Source organism: Oryx dammah, unplaced genomic scaffold, assembly GCF_014754425.2.
Source record: "Oryx dammah isolate SB20612 unplaced genomic scaffold, SCBI_Odam_1.1 HiC_scaffold_27, whole genome shotgun sequence".
In the NCBI taxonomy this organism is placed as follows: Eukaryota; Metazoa; Chordata; class Mammalia; order Artiodactyla; family Bovidae; genus Oryx; species Oryx dammah.
This window is the reverse complement of record NW_024070211.1, coordinates 105,530,475-105,555,599: the sequence shown is the minus strand read 5'-3', so window position 1 is coordinate 105,555,599 and position 25,125 is coordinate 105,530,475. Positions and strand designations below refer to the sequence as shown.

At 38.6% G+C, this 25,125-nt stretch overlaps 1 protein-coding gene across 2 annotated transcripts in view; it reads left to right on the top strand.

The window, feature by feature from the left end:
- Positions 1–23,429, top strand: part of TTC21B (tetratricopeptide repeat domain 21B) — a 96,773-nt gene extending 73,344 nt beyond the window's left edge. For both annotated transcript variants that reach the window (XR_005719091.1, XM_040229258.1), the window contains 4 exons: positions 12,667–12,891; positions 16,589–16,709; positions 20,604–20,671; positions 22,083–23,429. Coding sequence is in view for 1 of the 2 variants with exons in the window: in XM_040229258.1 (XP_040085192.1) it covers positions 12,667–12,891; positions 16,589–16,709; positions 20,604–20,671; positions 22,083–22,160 (492 nt within the window). In the remaining variant the exon portion in view is untranslated. The remainder of the gene's footprint in view (positions 1–12,666; positions 12,892–16,588; positions 16,710–20,603; positions 20,672–22,082) is intronic.
- Positions 23,430–25,125: the final 1,696 nt, after the last annotated feature.

Sequence of the window (25,125 nt, the reverse complement as noted above, 5' to 3'; positions counted from 1 at the left end):
ACATAATCAAAGGCTTTGGCATAGTCAATAAAGCAGATGTTTTTCTGGAACTCTCTTGCCTTTTTGATGATCCAGCAGATGTTGGCAACTTGATCTCTGGTTCCTCTGCCTTTTCTAAATCCAGCTTGAACATCTGGAAGTTCACAGTTCATGTATTGCTGAAGCCTGGCTTGGAGAATTTTGAGCATTACTTTACTAGTGTGTGAGATGAGTGCAATTGTGCGGTAGTTTGAGCATTCTTTGGCATTGCCTTTCTTTGGGATTGGAATGAAAACGGACCTTTTCCAGTCCTGTGGCCACTGCTGAGTTTTCCAAATTTGCTGGCATATTGAGTGCAGCACTTCCACAGCATCATCTTTTAGGATTTGAAATAGCTCTACTGGAATTCCATCACCACTCACTTTGTTCGTACTGATGCTTTTTAAGGTCCACTTGACTTCATATTGAGGACGTCTGGCTCTAGGTGAGTGATCACACCATCGTGACTATCTAGGTCATGAAGATCTTCTTTGTCTAGTTCTTCTGTGTATTCTTGCCACCGTTTCTTAATATCTTCTTCTGTTAGGTCCATACCATTTCTGTCCTTTATTGTGCTCATCTTTGCATGAAAAGTTCCCTTGGAATATCTAATTTTCTTGAAGAGATCTCTAGTCTTTCCCATTCTATTGTTTTCCTCTATTTTTTTGCATTGATCACTGAAGAAAGACTTTCTTATCTCTCCTTGCTATTCTTTGGAACTCTGCACTCAAATGTGTTGTTATATTTATTTCTATTACAATGGTGAGTTTCTAGAGAAGGGCAATTCTGCAGGAGGGCCAAAATTAATTCTCAAGGGAATGGTTTTATCATCTATGTTATAGGTATAGCCTAGGTTAACCTACTAAGTGAAAATAAATTCCTGAGTGCCTTGATATCACCTTTTCACTTATGTGAACCTGAAATTTTTCCAGCTCTAAGGACTAAGTGAGATCAGTACTGACAACTTGTAATTCAGTCATGCAAATAATAATACTGTTCTTTAGCAAGACTGTTATCACCCCTTGCAGCAGTAATAATAATATTTAACAATAATGAATTTTTATTTTTAGATCAAAGACTTTTTTCACCCCATTCAAATCCACCACCCTTGTTACCCTCTGGGCCATCTATTTTCCCTTTTCTCATACAGTGCTCTACTCTCCAATTACTTGTTATTAAGGAAAGAATCCTAGGTACCCACTCCATCAATGGGCATCCCTGGTGTCTCAGTGGTAGATAATCCACTTGCCAATGCAGAAGACATGGGTTCGATCCCTAGTTCAGGAAGATGCCCTGGAGAAGGAAATGGCAACCCACTCCCGTATTCTAGCCTGGGAAATCTCATGGACAGAGGAGCCTGGTGGGCTATAGTCCATGGGGTCACAAAGAGTCGTACACAACTTAGTGACTAAACAACAGCTCCATCGACAGTTGGTAGTAGCTAGTTCTAAGTATACACTAGTTATGTTCTGCCACCATGAAAGACTAATAATCTGGGCCATCTATAGGGTTGCACAGAGTCAGACATGACTGAAGCGGCTTAGCAGCAGCAGCAGCAGCAGAGGATATACAGAATTTTGCTGTATTTTCTTCTGGTTCAAAGATCACAGTGACAACAATAAACCAAAACCCTATGCTGACCCCTTCCCCTGCCTCTCAGGACCCTGGAGGCTCTCCTGGGAACCCTCCTGGGAACAAAACAGCAAGGCAGCAGCTACACAGTTCCATCTTCACGCCGAGCTTCTGCTGGCATTGAAATAGTGTTTTCAGGGGTTGTGCTCAGTAGAATTGACTGTGTGGGAGCAGATGGATGACAGCAGCTGATCCAGAAATAGGACTGCCCTATATCTAAGACAATCTGTAAGAACATGATGAAGCACCATTTCAAGTAAGGTGTCATAGCTCCTGAATGTTGTGAAGTAACATTCTGTCATGTAAGGTGGTTTTGAACTGTGAGGCTTAAGAGAAAACGCTAAAAGCACTAAGTGACATCACAGCTGTTTCCTAGAAAGACTGTGCCAGGTTTTTTTGTTTTGTTTTGGTGAGATTGCCCCGTGTTTTGTCATTCTAACATGTGTGGTTAATAATATTCTGTCCTCAGATCTGCTTGCTGACCACACTGTCCAAAGACTGATGTATGAAGTTTCATAAGTGAATTTTATCTTGCATTTTCCCCTTTTAACTCATAGGCTCTATATATTAAATATAATGAATATTCATTGAGTAACCAGTGGGTGCTAAGCATAGACTCACAAAGAGAAGCCACATATAGTTCCTGTCTTCAAGTTTCTCATAACCTACCAAAGAAGAGACAAGCATACTGACTGTAATGTAAAGCAAAATCTGTTACATTCTGTTCTAAAGTTGCAAATAAAAGTACTGTAGGGGACAGTATAAGGAGAGCTGAGAGATCTTTTCTGTGGAAGACGTTATGATATAAGAAAAACCAGGATAAACTGCATTTTCACAGGCAGAGAGGGAAGAAGTATCTTCTAAGTTAAGGGGAAAATGTGAACAAAGGCAGGGAGGCCGTGAAGCATAGGGTATATCCGCAGCCCTGTGTGGCATTCAGATTGATTGAAAAACAGGGATATGACAGGAAGACATGGGAGGAAACAGTGGAAGATGCATTAAACCCAACTGAAATGGTCCACTTCCTTTCTTCCCCTCGTGTTGAACTATAACGGTACATCATTTATAACAGAGCGATAGCACCTTTTGTGCCATAAAGTTGTTGCACTTTAGAGAGAAAGAGAGAGAGAAGGTGGTACAGATATCCTAAGAGAGAACATCTTAGGATGTCTGCACCAGAAAAGGTATCATGGGTCCAGTGCAGGGGTGGGAATGCAGGTGTGCAGTATTAAAAACCATTCTTCAGTTCACTCAGGAGTGATCAAGCTGTGAGGAATTGATTAATTCTAATTAAACTCAAGGTATGTAAAATTTAAATCAGGGAGCTTACTTTAAATGTGTAGTGTGGGATATTTTTAGTATGTGAATAGATCTGGGCATTTTTTTCAGGACCCTTCTCTTTGTGAGCTGTCCTAGGACTTGACAGACAAGTACATATTAAGTCTTTATTTATTATACTTTCCTGTCTAGCCCACCTGGGATAAGGGTACAGTTCAGGAATTAATAATATCCCACATGTCTTCAAAATCCTTACCAAATTGGTTATATTTGGCATTCAAATAAAACCCTTTCTGTCACTCTTTAATTAGAACAAATTACACATTGGAACTTTAACCGAGTGTCTGAAGAACTATGGAGGTTCATAACATTGTACAGGAGGTGGTAAGCAAAACCATCCCAAGAAAAAGAAATGCAACAAGGCAAAATGGTTGTCTGAGGAGGCCTTATAAATAGCTGAGAAAAGAAGAGGAGCAAAGGGCAAAGGAAACAGGAAAAGATGTACCCATCTGAATGTAGAGTTCCAAAAAATAGCAGGGAGAGATAAAAGAGCGTTCTTAAGTGAACAATGCAAAGAAATAGAGGAAAACAATAGAATGGGAAAGACTAGAGATCTCTTCGAAAAGATTAGTGATACCAAGGGAACATTTCATGCAAAGATGGGCACAGTAAAGAACAGAAACGCTAAGGACCTAACCGAAGCAGAAGAGATTAAGAAGAGCTGGCAGGAATACACAGAAGAACTGTACAGAAAAAGGTCTTAATGACCAAATTAAGGTCATTGAGATAACCACAATGGTGCGGTTACTCACCTAGAGCCAGACACCCTAGAGTGTGAAGCTAAGTGGGCCTTAGGAAGCATTACTGTGAACAAAGTTAGTGAAGGTGAAGGAATTCCAGCGGAGCTATTTAAAATCCTGAAAGACAATGCTGTTAAAGTGCTGCACTCAATATACCAGTTATTTGGAAAATTCAGCAGTGGCCACAGTACTGGAAAAGGTCTGTTTTCATTTCAATCCCAAAGAATATTCAAACTACCACAGCTGCACTCACTTCACATGCTAGCAAGGTAATGCCCAAAAACCTTCAAGCTAGGCTTCAACAGTACATGAACTGAGAACTTCCAGATATATAGCTGGATATAGAAAAGGCAGAAGAACCAGAGATCAAATTGCCAACATCCGCTGGATCATAGAAAAAGCAAGAGAATTCCAGATAAACATCTACTTCTGCTTCATTGATTATGTTAAAGCCTTTGACTGTGTGGATCACAACAGACTGTGGAAAATTCTTAAAGAGATAGGAATACCACACTACTTTACCTGCTTCCTGAGAATCCTGTATGCAAAACAAAAGCAGTACATGGAACCAAACATGGAACAATGGACTGGTTCAAAATTGGGAAAGGAGTGCACCAAGGCTATATATTGTCACCCTGTTTATTTAACTTATGTGTAGAGTACATCATGTGAAATACCAGGGTGGTTGGAGCAGAAGCTACAATCAAGATTGCCGGGAGAAATATCAAGAACCTCAGATATGCAGATGACACCACCCTCATGGCAGAAAGTGAAAAGGAACTAAAGAGCCTCTCGATGAAGGTGAAAGAGGACAGTGGCTAAAAAAAAAAAACCTAGCTTAAAACTCAAGATGCAAAAAACTAACATCATGGCATCTGGTCCCATCACTTTATGGTGAATAGAAGGGGAAACAATGACAGAGTTTATTTTCTTGGGCTCCAAAATTGCTGTGAACCGTGACTGCAGTCATGAAATTAAGATGCTTGCTCTGGAAGAAAAGCTACGACAGACCTAAATACTGTATTAAAAAGCAGAGACATCACTTTGCTGACAAAGGTCTATATAGGCAAAGCTATGGTTTTTCCAGTGGTCATGTACAGATGTGAGAATTAGACCATAAAGAAGGCTGAGCACCAAAGAATTGATGCTTTCAAACTGTGCGAAGACTCTTTGAGAGTTCCTTGAAGAGCACGGAGATCAAACCAGTCAATCCTAAAGGAAATCAACCCTGAATATTCATTGGAAGGACTGATGCTAAAACTGAAACTCCAGTACTTTGGAGTCAACCATGTCCAGGAAGAACAGAGAGTCCAAGACAGAATAAACCCAAGAAGGAACAAACACACCAAGGCACATGATAATCAAACTGACAAAAATCAAAGACAAAGATAAATTATTAAAAGCAACAAGGGAAAAAAGACAAACAACATCCAAGGAAAACCACATAAAGTTATCAGCCAATTTCTCAATTGACACCTAACATAAGAGCACCTCAATATGTAAGGTGAATACTAACGCATACAGGGAGAAATTGACAGTAACACAATAATAGTGGGGGACTTTAATACCCCACTTTCATCAATGGACAGATCATCCAAACAGAATATCAGTAAGGAAACACAGGCCTTAAAATGATACTTTTCACAAGTTGGACTTAATTGATATTTATAGAGCATTCTATCCAAAAGCAGAAGGTTACACATTTTTCCCAAGTGGGTGCAGAACATTCTCCAGGATTGAGCTCATGTTGGGCTATAATGTGAGCCTTGGTAAATTTAAGAAAATCAAAATCATATCAAGCATCTTTTCTGATCACAATGCTATGAGATTAGAAATAAACTACAAGAAAAAAGAAAAAAGCTCTAAGAAACACAAAGAGGTGGTGGATAAACAATATGCTACTAAACAAGCACTGGATCACTGAAGAAATCAAAGAGGAAATTAAAAAAATAAAAAGGGAGACAAGTGAAAACGAAAGGACAGTGGTCCAAAACTGAAGGGATGCAGCAAAGCAGTTTTAAGAGGGACGTTTATAGCAACGCAGTCTTACCTCAAACAAGAAAAATCTCAAATAAACAACCTAACTTTTCACCTAAAACAACTAGAGAAAGAAGAACAAACAAAACCTAAAGTTAGTAAAAGGAAGGAAATCATAAAGATGAGAGCAAAAGTAAATGAAATAGAAAAACAAAAAACAATTGCAAAATTCAATTAAACTAAAAGCTGGTTCTTTGGAAAGATAAACAAGATTGATAAACCTTTAGCCAGACTCATCAAGAAAAATAGGAAGAGGACTCAAATCAGTAAAATTAGAAATGAAAAAGGAGAAGTTACAGTTGACTCCACAGAAACACCAAGAATTGTAAGAGACTACTATGAACAACTGTATGCCAACAAAATGGACAACCTGGAAGAAATGGACAAATTCTTAGAAAGGTAGTCTCCCTAGACTGAACCAGGAAGAAATAGAAAATCTGAACAGACCAATCACCAGCCCTGAAATTGACACTGTGATTAAAAACCTCCCAACAAACAAAAATCCAGGACCTGACAGCTTCACAGGTGAATTTAGAGAAGAGTTAACACCGATGCTTCTGAACTGTTCCAAAAAGTCTCAGAGGAAGGAAAACTTCCCAACTCATTTTATGAAGCCACCATCACCCTGTTAGCAAAACCAAAGATACCACAATAAAAGAAAATTACAGGCCAGTATCACTGATGAACACAGATGTAGAAATTCTCAACAAAATACTAGCAGCCCATATCCAACAATACATTAAAAGATCATACACCATGATAAGTAGGATTCATCCCAGGGATGCAAGGATTTTTCAACATCTGCAAATCAGTGTGGTACACTCTCTCATCAAATCGAAGAATAAAAACCGTATGGTCATCTCAATAGATGCAGAAAAGGCTTTTGACAAAGTTCAGCACCCATTTATGACAAAAAATACTCTCCATAAAGTGGGCATAGAGGGTACATACCTCAACATTAAGAAGGTCATATATGACAAACCTACAGCCAGGATCAGACTCAGTGGTGAAAAGCTGAAAGCATTCCTAAGATCGGGACGAGACATGGATGTCCCCTCTCACCACTTTATAAAAAATTATTTAATTGGAGGATAATTACTTTACAATATTGTGATTTTTTTGCCATACATCAACATGAATCAGCCACAAGGGCACATGTGTCCCCCCGATCCTGAACCCCCTTCCCACCCCATCCCTCTGTGTCGTCCCAGAGCACTGACTTTGAGTACCCTGTTTCATGCATCTAACTTGCACTGGTCATCTATTTTACGTATAGTAATATACATGTCTTAGTGCTGTTCTCTCAAAGTATCCCACCCTCGCCTTCTCCCACATAGTCCAAAAGTCTGTTCTTTACATCTCTCTTTTGCTGTCTTGCATATAGAATCATCATTACCAACTTTCTAAATTCCATATATATGTGTTAATATACTATATTGATGTTTCTCTTTCTGACCTACTTCACTCTGTATAATGGGTACAGTTTCATCCACCTCACTGGAACTGACTCAAATGCATTCTTTTTTAATAGCTGAGTAATACTCCATTGTGTATATGTACCACAACTTCCTTATCCATTTGTCTGCCAATGGACGTCTAGGTTGTTTCCATGTCTTAGCTATTGTAAACAGTGCTGCAGTGAACATTGGGGTACGTGTGTTTCTTTCAGTTCTGGTTTCCTCATGTGTATGCCCAGCAGTGGGATTGCTGGGTTGTATGGCAGTTCTATTTCCAGGTTTTTTTAGGGAATCTCTACACTGTTCTCCATAGTGGCTGTGAAAAGTGAAGTGAAAGTGAAAGTCGCTCAGTCGTGTCCAACTCTGTGACCCCATGGACTGTACAGTGCATGGGATTCTCCAGGCCAGAATAATGGAGGGGTAGCCTTTCCCTTCTTCAGGGGATCTTCCCAACCCAGGGATCAAACCCAAGCCTCCCACATTGCAGGCAGATTCTCTACCAGCTGAGCCACAAGGAAAGCCCAAGAATACTGGAGTGGGGAGCCTATCCCATCTCCAGTGGATCTTCCCGACCCAGGAATCCCGACCCGGGGTCTCCTGCATTGCAGGCAGATTCTTTACCAACTGAACTATCAGGGAAGCCCATACCAGCTTGCATTCCCACCAATAGTGTAAGAGGGTTCCCTTTTCTCCACACCCTCTCCATTATTTATTGTTTGTAGATTTTTTGATGGCAGTCATTCTGACTGGCATGAGATGATGCCTCATTGTGGTTTTGATTTGCATTTCTCTAATAATGAGTAATGTTGAGCATCTTTTCATGTGATTATTAGCCATCTGTATATCTTGTTTGGAGAAATGTCTGTTTAGTTCTTCAGCCCACTTTTTGATTGGGTTGATTCATTTTTCTGGTATTGAGCTGCATCACTCTCACCATTTTTATTCAACATAGTTTTGGTACTTCTAACCACAGCAATCAGAGAAGAAAAAGAACCAGATTGGAAAAGAAGTTAAACTGTCACTGTTTGCAGATGGCATGATACTATACATAGAAGACCCTAAAGATGCTACTAGAAAACAAGTAGAACTCAATGAATTTGGTTAAGTTGCAGGTTACAAAATTAATACACAGAAATCTGTTGCATTTCTATACACTAACAATGAAAGAGCAGAAAGAGAAATTCAAGAAGCAATTCCATGTACTGTACCATTACATCAAAAAGAATAAAATATCTAGAAATAAGCCTACCTAAGGAGAGTACATCATGAGAAACGCTGGACTGGAAGAAACACAAGCTGGAATCAAGATTGCTGGGAGAAATATCAATAACCTCAGATATGCAGATGACACCACCCTTATGACAGAAAGTGAAGAGGAACTAAAGAACCTCTTGATGAAGGTGAAAGAGGAGGGTGAAAAAGTTGGCTTAAAGCTCAACATTCAGAAAACGAAGATCATGGCATCTGGTCCCATCACTTCATGGGAAATAGATGGGGAAACAGTGGAAACAGTGTCAGACTTTATTTTGGGGGGCTCCAGAATCACTGCAGATGATGACTGCAGCCATGAAATTAAAAGACGCTTACTCCTTGGAAGAAAAGTTATGAGCAACCTAGATAGCATATTCAAAAGCAGAGACATTACTTTGCTGACTAAGGTCTGTCTAGTCAAGGCTATGGTTTTTCCTGTGGTCATATATGGATGTGAGAGTTGGACTGTGAAGAAGGCTGAGCGCTGAAGAATTGATGCTTTTGAACTGTGGTGTTGGAGAAGACCCTTGAGAGTCCCTTGGACTGCAAGGAGATCCAACCAGTCCATTCTGAAGGAGATCAACCCTGGGATTTCTTTGGAAGGAATGATGCTAAAGCTGAAGCTCCAATACTTTGGCCACCTCATGAGAAGAGTTGACTCATTGGAAAAGACTCTGATGCTGGGAGGGATTGGGAGCAGGAGGAGAAGGGGATGACAGAGGATGAGATGGCTGGATGGCATCACGGACTCGATGGACGTGAGTCTGAGTGAACTCTGGGAGATGGTGATGGACAGGGAGGCCTGGTGTGCTGCGATTCATGGGGTCGCAAAGAGTCAGACACGACTGAGCGACTGAACTGAACTGAACTGAAGGAGACAAAGGATGAGATGGTTGGATGGCATCACCAACTCAATGGACATGGGTTTGGGTAGAGTCCGGCAGTTGGTGATAGACAGGGAGGCCTGCTGTGCTGCGGTACATGGAGTCTCAAAGAGTTGGATACAACTGAGCGACTGAACTGATGATGATGGAGACAAAAGACCTGTACTCCAAAAACTAGAAGATACTGATGAAATAAATAAAAAAAGACATAAACAGATGGAAAGTTATACCATGTTCATGGATTGGAAGAATCAATATTGTCAAAATGACTATGCTACCCAAGGGAATCAACAGAGTCAATGCAAACCCCATCAAATTACCAATGCTATTTTTCACAGAAATAGAACAAAAAAGTCTCAGATTTTGTATGGAGACACAAAAGACCCCAAATATTCAAAGAAATCTTGAGAAAGAATAACAGCTAGAGGAATCAGGCATCCTGACTTCAGACTATAATACAAAGCTACAGTCATCAAAACAGTATGGTACTGGCACAAAAATAGAAGTATAGATCAATGGAACAGCATTCCAAAAAAAAAAAAAAGAAATAAGCCTATGCACCTATAGTTAATTAATCTGTAACAAAGGAGGCAAAACTACACAATGTCAGAAAGACAGTCTTTTCCACAAATGGTGCTAGGAAAACTGGACAGCCACATGTAAAAAAAATTGAAAGTATATTATTCCTTAACTCCATACACAAAAATAAGTCAAAAGGGATTAAAGACCTAAATGTTGGACTGGACATTTTAAATCTATTAGAGGAAAACATAGGCAGAATACTCTCTGACATAAATCACAGCAATATCTTTTTCAGTCCATCCCCCAGAATAATGGAAGTAAAAGAAAAAATAAGTGGGACCTACTTAAATTCGAAAGCTTTTGCATAACAAAGGAAACAATAAAGAAAATGAAACGACAGCCCACAGATTGGGAGAAAATATTTGCCAATGATATGACTGATGAGGGATTAGTCTCCAAAATTTATAAACAGCTTATGACACTTAATAGCATCAAGCAAACAACCCACTCAAAAAATGGGCCAAAGACTTGAACAGACATTTCTCTAAAGAGTATATACAGTTGGCCAATAGGCACATGAAAATATGTTCAACATTGTTAGTTATTAGAGAAATGCAAATCAAAACTACAATGAGATATCACCTCACACTGGTCAGAATGGCCATCATCAAAAAATTCACAAATGCTGGAGAGCATGTGGAGAGAAGGGAACCCTCCTGCATTGGTGGTGGGGATGTAAATTGGTACACCCACTATGGAGAACAGTATGGAGGTTCCTTTAAAAACTAAAAATAGCTACTATATGAGCCTGCAGTCCTATTCCTGAGCATATATCTAGAGAAAAACATGGCCCCCAAAGATACATGCACCCCAGTGTTCTCTGCAGCACTGTTTACAATAGCCAGGACATGGAAACAACCTAAATATCCGTCGAGAGAAGAATGGATAAAAAAGATGTGGTACCTATATGCAATGGAATATTACTCAGCCATTAAAAAGAATGAAATAAGGCCGCTTACAACAACATGGATGGACCTAGAGAGTGTTGTGCTGAGTAAAGTAAATCAGACAGAAAAGAAGAAACATCATACGACATGTGTTATATCTGGAATCTAAACAGTAATGATACAAATGATCTTACTTATCAAACAGACACTCACAGATGAGAAATGAACTCGTGGTTGCAGGAGGGGGAAGTGATAGTTAAGAACTTTGGGAAGGTCATGTGCACTCTGCTATATTTAAAATGGATAACCAACAAAAGCCTGTTGTATAGCACATGGAACTCTGCTCAATGTTATGTGCCAGCCTGGATGGGAAAGGGGTTTGGGGAAGAATGTACTTGATCACTCAGTCGTGTCCGACTCTTTGCAACCCCATGGACTGAAGCCCGCCAGGCTTCTCTGTCCATGGGGATTCTCCAGGCCAGAATATTGGAGTAGGTTGCCATGCCTTTCTCCACGGGATCTTCCCAACCCAGGGATCAAACCCAGGTCTCCCACATTGGAGGCAGATTCTTTACCATCAGAGCCACCAAGAAAGCCCAAGAATACTGGAGTGGGTAGCCTATCCCTTCTCCAGGAGATCTTCCTGACCCAGGAATTAAACTGGTGTCTCCTGCATTTACAGGTGGATTCTTTAGCACCTGAGCTATGGATACCTGTATATGTATGGCTAAGTCCCTTCCCTGTTCACCTAAAACTGTCACAACATTGTTAGTCAGTTATACCCAATACAAAATGTTTCTGGTGTTAAAAAATAATAATAATGAAATTTTTTAAAAAGTTAAGGGAAAAAGAAAAACTGGCAAATTTGTGCACACACATACAAAAAAAAAATCATTATAATCCCTCTGCTGAAATTTAAGAAGTACTTTAGCTCTATCAGATACATACTCATTGTTGCTTTGGTATGTTAATTTTCTGAATAGATGGCTGGTGCTGGGATTCTCCAGGCAAGAGCACTGGAGTGGGTTGCCATTTCCTTCTCCAGGTGATCTTCCCAACCCTGGATTGAACCCAGGTCTCCTGCACTGCAGGCAGATTCTTTACCAACTGAGCCACCAGGGAAGCCCCTCTCCATTGTATACCAGTTTTTATTAGCTTGTTGATTTCACAGAATGACATTTTCTAACTTTGAACTCTCTTTAAAAAGATAACATCTCTCTTACAGTCACTATCAAGGATCTGCAGAGTCCAAATCTAAAGGCATCTTTTAAGGCAGGAGTTTATTTCATATAATTTCCAAGTGATTAATTCATTGCATGCCTTAATAACATTTCACTGGTCACACTTTATTGGAAGAAAAGGCCTTTGAATAAAATGAAAAGGGATAGGGAAAGGAGCAATGGAAGTCAGTCTAGATAAGGAATATCATTTGCAGATATATCATTCTGTTGGTTATCTAATTTACAGGTGAAATAACTAAGGAACCAGAATGATAAATGTACAATTAGGACTACATTGAGATAGAATTTTTTTTCTATTTCTGTACAAAACCAAAACAGTCAATCCCACTAAAGATCAAGTTGTCCTTATTGCCTGGAATTGTGTGGTTATGGCACTTCCCTTCTTCCTGAATTCCTTTGACCAGATGGTTCTTCCTGGTATCTTGAGATTAGCTGATGTGCTAAATAATGACCATATCACAGTATTTAAGTGAAGCCAGAGACAGAATCCACAGGCCAGTCCATATATTATGTGGCTCTTGCTACTTTCCATGTGTTTCTCTTTGAAACATGAGACATTTTATGTTTGTATCTGGGGGTCTAAATGTGTTTTGTTACAGAAGGATCATGTTCCAGCACTTTTGGGAATGGCAACAGCTCATATGATCTTGAAACAGACTCCCCGGGCCCGAAATCAGCTGAAGCGGATTGCGAAAATGAACTGGAATCCTATTGATGCTGAGGACTTTGAGAGGAGTTGGCTGCTGCTTGCTGATATTTATATTCAGTCAGCAAAATACGACATGGCCGAGGAACTGATAAAACGGTGCCTGCGGCATAACAGGGTAGGTGCCGTGCTTAGTTGTGTTCAACTCTTTGCAACCCTCTGGTCTCTAGCCCTCCAGGCTCCTCTGTCCATGGGGATCTCCAGGCAAGAATACTGGAGTGGGTTACCATGCCCTCCTCCAGGGGATCTCCCCAACCAAGGGATCGAACCCAGGTCTCCTGCATTGTAGGCGGATTCTTTACCATCTGAGCCACCAGGGAAGCCCAGGAATACTAGAGTGGGTAGCTCGTCCCTTCTCCAGGGGATCTTCCCAACCCAGGAATCAAACCGGAGTCTCCTGCATTGCAGGCAAATTTTTTACCAGCTGAGCTACCAGGGAAGCCCACGGGGGAGGAGACTGAGGAGGAAAGAGTGATTGTTAGCCTTGGTTGTATAAACATTCTATAATGGGCTTTAGAGAGTATTGGTCCATTTCTAGGGATTTGTCTGTGTTTTTGGAAAATTAAATGTTTATTTCTACCACAATCAGGATATAAACATTAATAATAAAAAAGCTATTTGCCCTTGAAAATGAAATAAAGATGTATGCAGTTTCAAGTTTCAGCTGTGGTTTGCCCTACTTACCAAAAGTGTTTTGGAATGTCAAGCATTTGCCTGTGATTATCCATCTCATCCCAGAACTAATGAAAATTGCAGAAGAACATTAATTGCGGACGTCTGTCCCTCCTATTAAATACTCCTGATGAATTTACTGCAGCTGCATGTTGTTTTCACATTATTAGAATACACTCTGCATAATGTATTTTATGGGGGGGAAGTCTTTTCAGCATTTAATTTGATTTGTTTAATAAAATGTCCTTATCATGAGGTATAAAATTAAAAATCTTGAAGTCCTTAGAATTTAAGGCTCTTTACTGACAGTGCATTTTGGTGTTTAATAGCCCCCAAAAGGATGTCTTTTTATGACCTTTTTAAAGTTAAGAATGTTCCTCTTTACTGAGAAATAATTGTGCTCAACTTAGAAACTTAAGGGTATTCATCTTTATGGATTCTTATCAGTTACTTCAAAACTTTAATCACAGTAAATCTATGTTTTATTCTCTTTGAGCCAATTAGAATTCAAAATGGATCATTTGTTTTTTAAAGAGAAGTCATGATCACCTAATACTATTAAGTTATTCTTTTAGGGACTTGAAAAACTGAAAGTATTAAGACATTTATCAACTTATGGTTTGTACATGTGATTTAAGTTACATTGGCTTTAAGAAAACACAATACTTATTAATAGACTTTAAAAAATCTAAAGTGCCAAATAACTGACCTCTGTAAATGAGATTTCATGGGAATTAAGGTTTCGATACAGATAGAATTTCAATTTGCCAGAACTCAGACAGCAGTACATTGCATGGTTGAACATGATGGCTGGTTTGGAGGTTAGACATGATGGTTATTTAGGCATGTTCATATGGGAAGCATGAGATTCAGGAACTGGAGCTTAGAAACTTTTGAGTTATATACTTTAAAAATGGAGAGCATCCAGATATGGGGCAGGAAATGTACAAGATGCAACTAGACCATCCTGTCGTACCAGATGGCAAGGAAGCTATCAGAGATGATTGGAGTCATGTCAGGGAATCCAGAGCCAACTTGAGGACACTCCCACTAGCCAAAGCTGAGACACTTCAGACATCAATAATGACTGCATTGAATAACACACCAAATATGTTTAAATCCATGAGTTTACAAAGATATAAAAAAGAAAAAAAACTTAATTGGTCACCACTGAAATATGCTAATAAACTGTTATTTCTAAAGCTGACAAGTAAAGGGAAAGAAGTATCTCTCTTGCCTTTTCTGTGTGAATAATACTGCTGGAAAATGAAATGATGGAAAAGGAGATGTTTCCAATTATAGATGTTGTCCAGCTAATGAAGAAATGAGGAGAGAATGATAGAATGTCACTATTTTCCAACCATTATGAATTAATGCATGGGTATAACATCACAAGACATTATGTGCCTCCTGAGTGAAGAACACACTATCAGACAGTCAGACTGGGGGTGAGACAAGGGAAACACTCACTCTGGGTCCAAACTTTAAAGGGACACTTAATGTAATTATCTTAAGTGATCCTGCTGTAACAAATTATCAGAGGTGGCTTATAAACAACAGAAGTTTATTCTCACAGTTTTGTTAATAGATGCTGGAGTCTACGATCAGGATGCCAGCATGATTGGGTTTCTGGTGATGGCCCACTTCCCTGCTGCCAACTGCTGAGTTCTCATTGTGTCTTCACAGGGCAGAAAAAAGTAGGAGAGCTCTCTGGGCTCCCTTTTATAAGGGCACTAATTCCATTCAGGAGGGCTCCACCCAAATGACCCTCCCCAAAGCCTCACTTCCTAATACCATCACATTGGATGTTAGGATTTCAGCATATAAATTTAGGGGGACATAAACACTCAGTGCATCACAGTAATCAAGATGAATGATATTTAATGCAGTATTTTTTAAAATTAATAAAAAAAGTATCAAAATGTGAAACAGGATCTTACAGTGCTATGCTGAGCTCTACTGAAGCCTTAAGCAAAAGGGTAAATGTGTATTTACCCTGATCCCATGTTTATATTTTTTAATGGTTAATAGTTTTCATGAAAATATTATTGGTGTATCTTCTTGAAATAAAGGAAAGTAAAATTACAGTAAACAGAAAAATAACATATAAAAATAACAAACATATGAGTTTTAATATACTTCCCTTTTTTCAAATTTTTTTAACTTAACATTCTGGGGAAAAAAATAGCAATTATAAGATACCTAAAAACATGTATACAGCATTGTGCATTTTTGCTTTTTCCTGAGGAGCAACGTGGCTTGGCAGGGCAGCGATCTATGAAGTAAGTAGCTTCATCTCTTTCCCTCAAATCAAAATCAGATCCAAACCTCTAGATCTAATACAATTTCCAGGAACTATCAATGACATAGGAATGTATTATATAACTACCACAAGGATGCACTCAACTAAATCTGGGCTGTGAGAAACTCTAGGATAAACATTCATATTTTTCCTACATTTAATTGCAAGGAGAGAGAGAGAGAGAGAGAGGAAACCTCTAGATGAAAAGGAAGCTTAGGGACATTTCAAATCAGTTATAGTGTGTGGGCCTTATTTAGATCCTCATCCTGACAAGCAAATAAAAAATTATGTTAAGGCTATTTGAAATTTGAATAGTGACTATATATTTGGTAATGTCAAGGAGTTGTTACATTTTAGGTATGATAATCTGTGGTTATGATTAAAGAAAGTTCTGATTTTAAATAGATCTACTAAAACATTTATGAACGCAGTGATATAGTATCTGAGGATTTTTTATCTGACAATACAGAGGGACAAATATGGGGTAAAAGGGAGACAGTATTAGGCATTAATTGGTAAAGAAACGGATTCGTGGGGTCCACTATACTGTCATTTCTATATCTGTTAAAATTATTTGTAATAAAAAGTGTTAAGTATATGTATAAAACATGTCCTTCCCTCTCACCCAAAAATCCTGATCCTGTAGGTTTGGGATAGGGGCTTGGCATCAGAATCTTTTTAAGTCCCACAGATGATGTGATTGCATAGCCAAGATTGAAAACCACTGTTTTATGGGCCATTTAAATAAGTTAATATGATTGACCTCTATAGTCATAAGCACTCCATAAAATCTTAGTGATATCAAGCTTAATCTATTGATACATCTTGTATTTATTTGTAGTCATGCTGCAAAGCTTATGAATATATGGGCTACATTATGGAGAAAGAGCAAGCATATATGGACGCTGCCTTAAACTATGAGATGGCATGGAAACATGGCAACCAGACAAACCCAGCAGTAGGTGAGTTTAACATTTGAACAGTAGGTTTTCACCGGAAATGTGGGTTTTATGTGTAAACCTTCATTTAAATGAATTTGATTTTCTTGTTAAGGACAAAATATACATTAACAGCCAACATCCTTTGTCATTCCTGAGAAATAAATTTTACATTCCTAATAGATTATTAGCTGCTAATTTATTAGGTATAGTTTGCTGAGATTCAAACTCGACCTCAGTTGCCTTAGAGGACATCTAGTCTAATTCTGCCCCTTTTTCTCCCTTCACCCTCTAATTGAAAAACGTAGTACTGTGGGAGAAAATGTTCATTGTGAAAGAAGTGAGAAAAACATTGCATTAAATCAAGTTCTGCTGGTTGCTTTACTGCAAAACTTCTCAAAGACTCTAAGCCCTAATATGCATTGTGGTGGATATCACATAGAGAACATGTTTCCCACGATAAGTTGACTATGGAACTTTTTTTTTGCCCTGAGCATCTGGAAACATCATCCTGTCCCAGGGGTAGACTGTTGGTTTGAGGAAGGCTAGTCGCCAAGGTCCCTAACAGATGGGCGGCACCTGGAATATTCTTAGTGACCACTGACAGCCACGTTGTGAGGGAGCTCCCCCCAGGCTTCTCTTTGTGTTGAGCTGGAATCACCTTTGTTGACACTGCCCTGTCTGTTCTCTGGAGCAACCCGCAGAGTTCTCCCCTACTTACACATAATGGCTCTCGAACTGCAAACTCCGTCACATCTCTCCTCAGTTTCTCTCCAGACCATTCTCAGGCGCTTCTTCATTCTTCCCAAGACTTGCTTTTAAGTCTTTCGCCCTCCTTGCTGTCTCCTGGAAACTCCCAAATAGTATTTCCCAAACTTGCTTTGAAATACTGGGTGAGATACTGATAGTTACTTCTTTGAAAAAGAGAGTTGACCGTGAAGAGATTAGATTTCATGGCCAAATAAGTTTGGAAAAGGCCATATTTGTCCATGTCCTTCCTGATCTGTTTTACTGGAAATGAAAAAATTGTTAAGTGTGATTTAAGAACAAATTGTATGTATAATGAAGCTTTTTTTTTTTTATGAGGCATTCAGTAGTTGATAATTCAACTCAAGATGACCTCTTATCTTTTTAGCATTGGTGTCATGGTAATGACTCATATTTAATCTACAGTCAGATAGGTCATCTTTAAACTTACTGCTGTCAGTTCAGGAGTTCCCCTACTTTTTCTCAGGTCTGTTACTTTACTAGACTTGCTCAGAGCACAGAAACTAATTTGTAGATAGTATTTTTCCTTCTTGGGTTTTGTTCATGTTACAAATAAAGTCAGCTTGCAATATGAAAATTCCTTAAAATCTTTAAAATATATGTAATTCCGATGCTTTATTCCCCAGAAGGAATGCAATTAGAAGTTTAGTTATTTAAATATTCTGTTCCTTCAAAGACCAGCAAATAGATTCCAGGTGACTCGCTCTTTCATTGTATTCTCTTTGAACTTTATAGGTGACTTTATCAGCTCCTCTGACCTCTCTTTAAAGACATTTCTCTGTAAAGACATTTCTCTGAGGCTCTCAATTAATTCTTACAGTTTCTTTCTTTAAGATCATCGTTGCATCCAATACTCCCAGCCTTTCTGGCCAAGTTCATGATGCATTTTTTTCATTTGTCAGGAAATCCTAAGTCATAGTTGTGTTCTTTTCATAGAATTCAAGTTTGGGCACTGTCACTGTGAAAGACACCAGAAACTGAGATCCACTGCGAGGAGAACACAGTCGTGTTTCTCTCTTCACAGTCGTTCCCAGGTTACGTGACAGTCACTGGGCTGTTCACACTGTTTGTGTCTTTGTTTTCTTGCTTTCACGAGCTCAGGCTTTCTCCTCCCCTCCTCTTTTTTTTTTTTTTCCTGATTACACAAAGAGTTGAATGCTTAGAAGCCTGACAGGTGTAATGAAACTGCGGTACACATGTTCTTTGCCATGAGTAGCTCTTCATTTCCTCTCTAAAGTTTTTTTTGAAGGAAATGATCTATCAAGTTTGTTTCAATATGACAACTTTGTGCTTCTAATTTAGTGTTTACACAGTTAAAAAAACATGAGTATTTGTGTGGTACTCTGAAATTTTTTTAAAGCATTTCACAAGTGTTTCATTTGATCTTTAAATTTATATTAAGAGATAGCAGGGTTATCATCCCCATTTTTGGATGCAGAAACTTGAAATTGACAGCTAACGGTGACTTGCCTAAGGTCTCAAAGGTCTTCCTAGTCAGGAAGCCGGAAACCAAAAGTTATGTCCAGGTTTTTTTGGCTCTAGTTTCCATATTTGGCATGACATCTTTAAGTTGTTTTCCTTTTTAAATGTCACAAACTATTTATTATTCTGTTTTATAATTCCTTTCTAATGATATCAAGTTTACCTCTCTGATACTGTTTTCATCTTGGACATTTCTAATTGTGTGTGTGTGTGTGTGAATTGAATACTATGAATTTTAGATAATTTCTATTCCTTCCTTCTTACTACCGTGATTGCATTAAGCCAATAATTCTTTTAAAACATTGTTTTGAAATTCTAAAAATTTTCTTCAAGGGTCCTTGGTTAAAGTCCTAGAGCAGCATTCAAATTTCCTTTTCATATTTTTAAGTGGTAAAGCAAAATATATTATTAGTTACATATTACTTTACATTGTGTTATATTTTATTTATTGAATCTACTTTTTCATCTCCTTAGTTTGCTTACTACTAAAGGAACTAAGGAGATGAAATTAGCTTTCATATTATAGAACAACAGTTATTTAAGAATGTATTAAAACTTTCTTCAAAAATGTCAGTATTTGGACTTCCGTGGTGGTCCAACTGTTTAAGAATCTGCCTGCCAATGCAAGGGACATAGGTTCAATCCCTGGTCTGGGGATATTCCACATGCTCTGGGGCCATGCGCCACAACTTCTGAGCCCGCGCACCTAGAACCTGTACTCCACACCAGGAGAAACCACCGCAGGGAGAAGCCCACACACCGCAACGAAAGAGCTCCTGCTCATCACACCTAGAGAAAGCCCTCTCATTGCCATTACTAGAGAAAGCACGTGCACAGTAAGACCTAGTACAGCCAAAAATAATAACTAAAAATTTTAAATAAATAATCCTTGCAGTGTGCCATTTCACCATCACATGTGGCTGATGTGGCCGTCGAATGACTAACCCTCTGCCTTCTGAGCACCCCTGCTGCGCTGCCCTCTGCTCCCCCTGCACTCCAGCTCCATTTGGCTGCTGTGTCTCCCTCTACCACTGGCCTCTCCCTGTGCAGTTCTCTTTGCCGAACAGAATTCTTTCTTCCCACCCGCTTGGCCTACATTATGCCTCTTCCTTCAGGTTTCACACATTGCCTGACACCCACCCCAGATTTCTTATTCACGGTGCTCTTGGCCTGTGCCTTTATTTCATAGCATTTGTTTCAGTTTTGAAATCATTCACGTACTTCCATAATTACTTAACGTATGTTCTTTCCTAACAGAATGTAAACCTCAGGATCCAGTTTGCCTGATGTGTTAAGTACATCAGTACTGTGTAAAGGGATAGCTGTGTTATCAGCTATTACTGCTCTATGATCAGTTTTTACTGTAATCTGAAACAAATGAGACTTTTCTGTAAGTTACAAAACCCTATCTGTGGGATGGCCAGCCATCTTCTAGCCCAGAGGTGGTCCCTTGTTCCAACTCTGTTTTCTTTGATACCTGTTCTCCTCTTGGATCACTCCACCTTCTGTTATCTTATCGTTCCTATCATGGTACAGTCATCACCCTCCGCTAAGAGGTCTCTAATATTAGCATAAACAAACAAAGGAGGAAGCCAAGAAAGGTATTACTAGCAGTGTGCTCTATAAATAAATAATACTATATCATTGCTGGGGGTTTTGTCTTTACAGGATACAAACTGGCATTTAATTACTTAAAAGCAAAAAGATACGTGGATGCAATTGACGTATGTCACCAGGTAACACTTAAATTTATATTTCTTAAAGTTTTTCAGATGTGCTATTTCCTACTTTTGTTTAATATCAAGTTGTACATGAATAGAGATAGAGGATGTACTATTTTGGTTCAATGCCTCGTCGGATATGTCTGGAAGAAATTACCGGTTTTCAAAGTTTAGAAAATAAAGTTTACTTAAATCAAAAACATGTTTTTAACTAGGACTCAAATAAGGTTTGCCAATTTAAAGGAGGAGGCTAGACAAGAAGCATGTTAAACAAATTTAATCCTTAAGTCAGAAAATATCTGAAGAGTATTATAGATTCTCCAGGTCATTGTTCTGAATAGAAGTTCTGATGTTTGTGTCCAAGTCTGGTTATTAGAGGAATGAGATTTATAAATTAAAGATGTATTTTTGTCATTTAAAAGTCATTCAGTTACACTTCTGTAATAGATTTCTGGACTTCCCTGATGGCTCAAGCAGTAAAGACTCTGCCTGCAATGCAGGAGACCGGAGTTCGATCCCTGAGTTGGGAAGATCCGCTGGAGAAGGGAATAATTACCCACTCCAATTTTATTGCTTGGACAATCCTATGGACAGAGGAACCTGGCAGGCTATAGTCCATGGGGTTGCAAAGCAGCAGACATGATTGAGCGACTGATTTCTGACTAAATGATCCCTTGCTAAATGACAAAGTTTTGAGTTGCAGTTTTAGAATTTGCAATTTCTTTATATATACATTGTCCCATTGATATTTCATAAAAGGCATTGTACTAAATATTGTTGGGAGCTCCAAGAAAAGAACCTTAGCAGAGAATTATGTAGTGTACCTTATCCCAGATAACTGTGTCAGCATCATTATAGTGAATACTTGACTCCAGTGATTGCTATTGATTGCTATTGAGTCTCTATGTAAGGCAACATTTCACATTAAGGTTAAGGTTATATGTTAGAGTAATTTGTGGAGTTTTGATTTTTCTTTCTTTATGACTATCACCCTACTCTTCAACTCAGTAGACCTGGAAATTTGTATGTTTCAAAATCATTCCAGGTAAATCTGATGTGTACTCCTGGGTAAAAATATCTCTAAAGATTTGTTAAATATCATGCATAAATAGCTAAATTTCAAAAAGTATCTTAAATCATTGATCATAATTGTTTTGTATAACTGATCTACTTAAGAAAATAATTACATTTGTTGTATTTTCCACATGTAGTGGTGCATTTTTACCATTTTCACCTAATTACTGTTAAGAGAAATAAGTCATCATGTCACATCTCAGATGTCATCTTTAAAAAGTGTTCTTGTATTTGCAATATTATTATAACGTAATCTCAACTGTAATGCCATTGCTAGTAAGTTTTGTGGCTCCCCAGTTCTTGATAACGAATTATAAGTTAAGTTTTTGCTTTATTTTGTTTGTGTTTGCAGGTTCTTGAAGCACATCCAGCTTACCCCAAAATCAGAAAGGATATACTTGATAAGGCTCGCACATCTTTAAGACCTTGAAAATTATTTTAACTTTTCAAAGCAAGAAATGGAAAGTATCTGAGTTCTTCCAGTACAAAATAGGTTTAAGCTAATACTTTGTATTAGAAAGCATACTTTCTCCAGCAGAGGCTGCTGTTGCATATAAAGAGAAACACTGTGTTAAATGGATGTCTTCCGATGGAGAAAGTGAATGAGAGCTGGTTTATTTAAATCTCTCTCTTGATATAGGTGCAGATTTGCTGTTTCTGTGGTAAAGATTATAACCCATTTCTATAAAGAATATTTTGTTAAAATCTAGATAGGTAAGTACCCTATATCTTTTCTAAGGGATATTGTTTCTTTCAGGAAATATGTTTAAAATACTATTGGTCTCTGTTAAACATTTTTGTGATATTCTCTGTTATTTCAAAGGTTTGAGTAAGTTTCCATGTAAATATTTATAAAAAAGAAAACATTTTTAATAAACATTTTGTGAAATTTATCAACTCAAAAAACATGGTGAGTTTTGCATATTCAGGGTAAACAACCCATGTTAATGCATAGTATTACAGAAACTTTCTTAGAAGAATCTTTTGGAAAAGTATAAAGAGTGTTTGTGAGTTTCTCTTCTTTGTTGAATTGATTTAAAGAGTGTTTGTGAGTTTCTCTTCTTTGTTGAACTGATTCTTCCTGCTTTAATGCCAGTGAGGTTCTTTTAAGAAATAACCAGTACCTGAAATTAAATAGGTAGACCTTTATAACAATATTTAACCTTAGCCCAAAGACAAGGTCTTTTGGTGTAACTTTAGACACTGTGGCACCTGGCAGAGAATATTTTCAGTCAGCAGGGACTCACGAAGCACACCATGTAAAAAGCAACCACATACCCGACTATCCCTAGCATTCCTGCCCCCAACCTGGGAGAGTCACTTACTCTTTACACTGAATTGAACTTAACCTTCCCAGCTGGCACTAGTGGTAAAGAACCTGCCTGCCAATGCAGGAGACTCAAGAGATGCGGGCTCGATCTCCGGGTTGGGAAGATACCCTGGACAAGGGAACGGCAACCCACTCCAGTATTCTAGTCTAGAGAAGCCTAAGGACAAAGGAGCCTGGTGGACTACAGTCCAATAGGGTCACACAGCTGAGCAGCTGAGCACAGCAGCACAGCATAAACCTGATCTTCATAAACTCAATTCTTAGCATCATTTTTAGTGCATCTCCATCTTTTTTCAGTTGGCTTTAAAAATACAGTATACACAGTCTTCCATTTTAACTGCATTTTCAATAAACAGTTTTTAAAAGTCACTTCCTTTTCCTCAAGCACTTCATGTTTATCTCTTTTGAGTTACATTCTTATTTCAAATCACTTCTCTAATTTTCCAGAGTCCTTTTAATCCCAATTTATGTATTATAAGATTTCTAATCATTTTTAGTTATGGTGTTTCATGGAAATGTTTCATAATTAGAGCATTTATGAAATATGTCATGTCTGTTAAAACACTTCGAGCTCTTATTACATTTTGTCCTCTCAGTCTTATGATACAGATATCATCATCTCTCTTTTACAAATCTGGCACTGTGATACATTATCTTTCTCTGTAATTTAGGGGGAAAAAAACTTTCAACCTGAATGGACATTGTTAAGGACATAATACAACAGAATACCCTTAGCAGTTCCAATGAGCCTGCATTGTCGAATGCTAGAAACATGGAAATTGGATGGAGAAAGTAGAACATCTATTCTCCCAGCAAGACATTTCCAAATCTGTTTTCCTATCTATAAAATGAGGAGTTTGTTTTTGTTTCTTAAGCAGCCACTTATTCTGCCATTTGTTAGATACTATCCTAGGAACTTTCTTTAAAGTATGTCTTTTATTTCTCAATAACTCTCTAGAGAAATAATATTTTTCAGATAATGAGATGAAACTCAATCTAAAATTTGCCCAAGCTCACAGAAAAATTGTCAGAACCTGGATTTCGCACCAGCCTTTCCTAAATTGAGATGCTTTCCATAACTAAGAGAGACTGTGTCTGTAAGAAACATTCTCATATCTGCATCTGGCTAGCAGATGAAACTGAGTGTTCTATCACAGAGATGGCTAGGTAATAAGGATCAAGACCTAAGTGGAATGAACGTTCTTACAGATGTGGGCCTGAGCGAGGCGCAGCGTGGTGCAGTGGCGAGGAATGTGGACCTGAAGTCAGACCGTCCTGGGTTTAACGCTTGACTCTGCTCCTTACTAGATGGTTCACCTTTCTCGAGTTACATAGGCTCTCGAAGCCTTTATGGTTTTCTCATCCATAAAAAAGTATATCAGGATAATAACCTTCCTCAGGTTGTTAAGAATTAAATGAGAGAGCTTACATAAAACCAATAAGCAGCTCTATTATTATAAACTGAACAGGGTCAAGTAGTAGTTGCAACTGAGAAGAACCTTCACAGGAGAAGAGAGACAAGGACAAAGGTGAGACTGACAGGAGCGGTCAGGCCCTCAGAAGCACAGGCACACAGGAGTCAGGAATTCTCGTGCGTGGTCTCCCCTTCCCTTCTGGCCTCCTTCTCTCTCTCTCTTCCAACCCCAACTGGAAATTATGTTGCACTCTACATGTATAAATCTCACTTCATCTAATTTTTGAACAGACTTACCCTTCCCTCCTCTACTGGAATTCTCTCCCTGCTCTCCTCTCCCTAATCCCCAACTCACTGTCTCCAAGCCTCCCTCTCTAGGCTTACTGTTTCTTTCACTCAGTTATCAGTTTATTAATCACCTGCTCAGAGGCCCTGTCCATGTCCACTGACACTCTATAAAGTAGCCATCATGTCAGTCTGTACTCTGTCACCGTATTTAAACCCTCTATTTAGCACTTGCTAATCTCTGATGTTTTTCTTGTGCACATGCCCAAGATCACACATCCAGGAAAGCTGGAACTCGAACTGAATTGCTACTTGAAGGAATCAGTTCCCATAGCATGTTCAGTGAGAGTTTAGGGTCCATGCGTA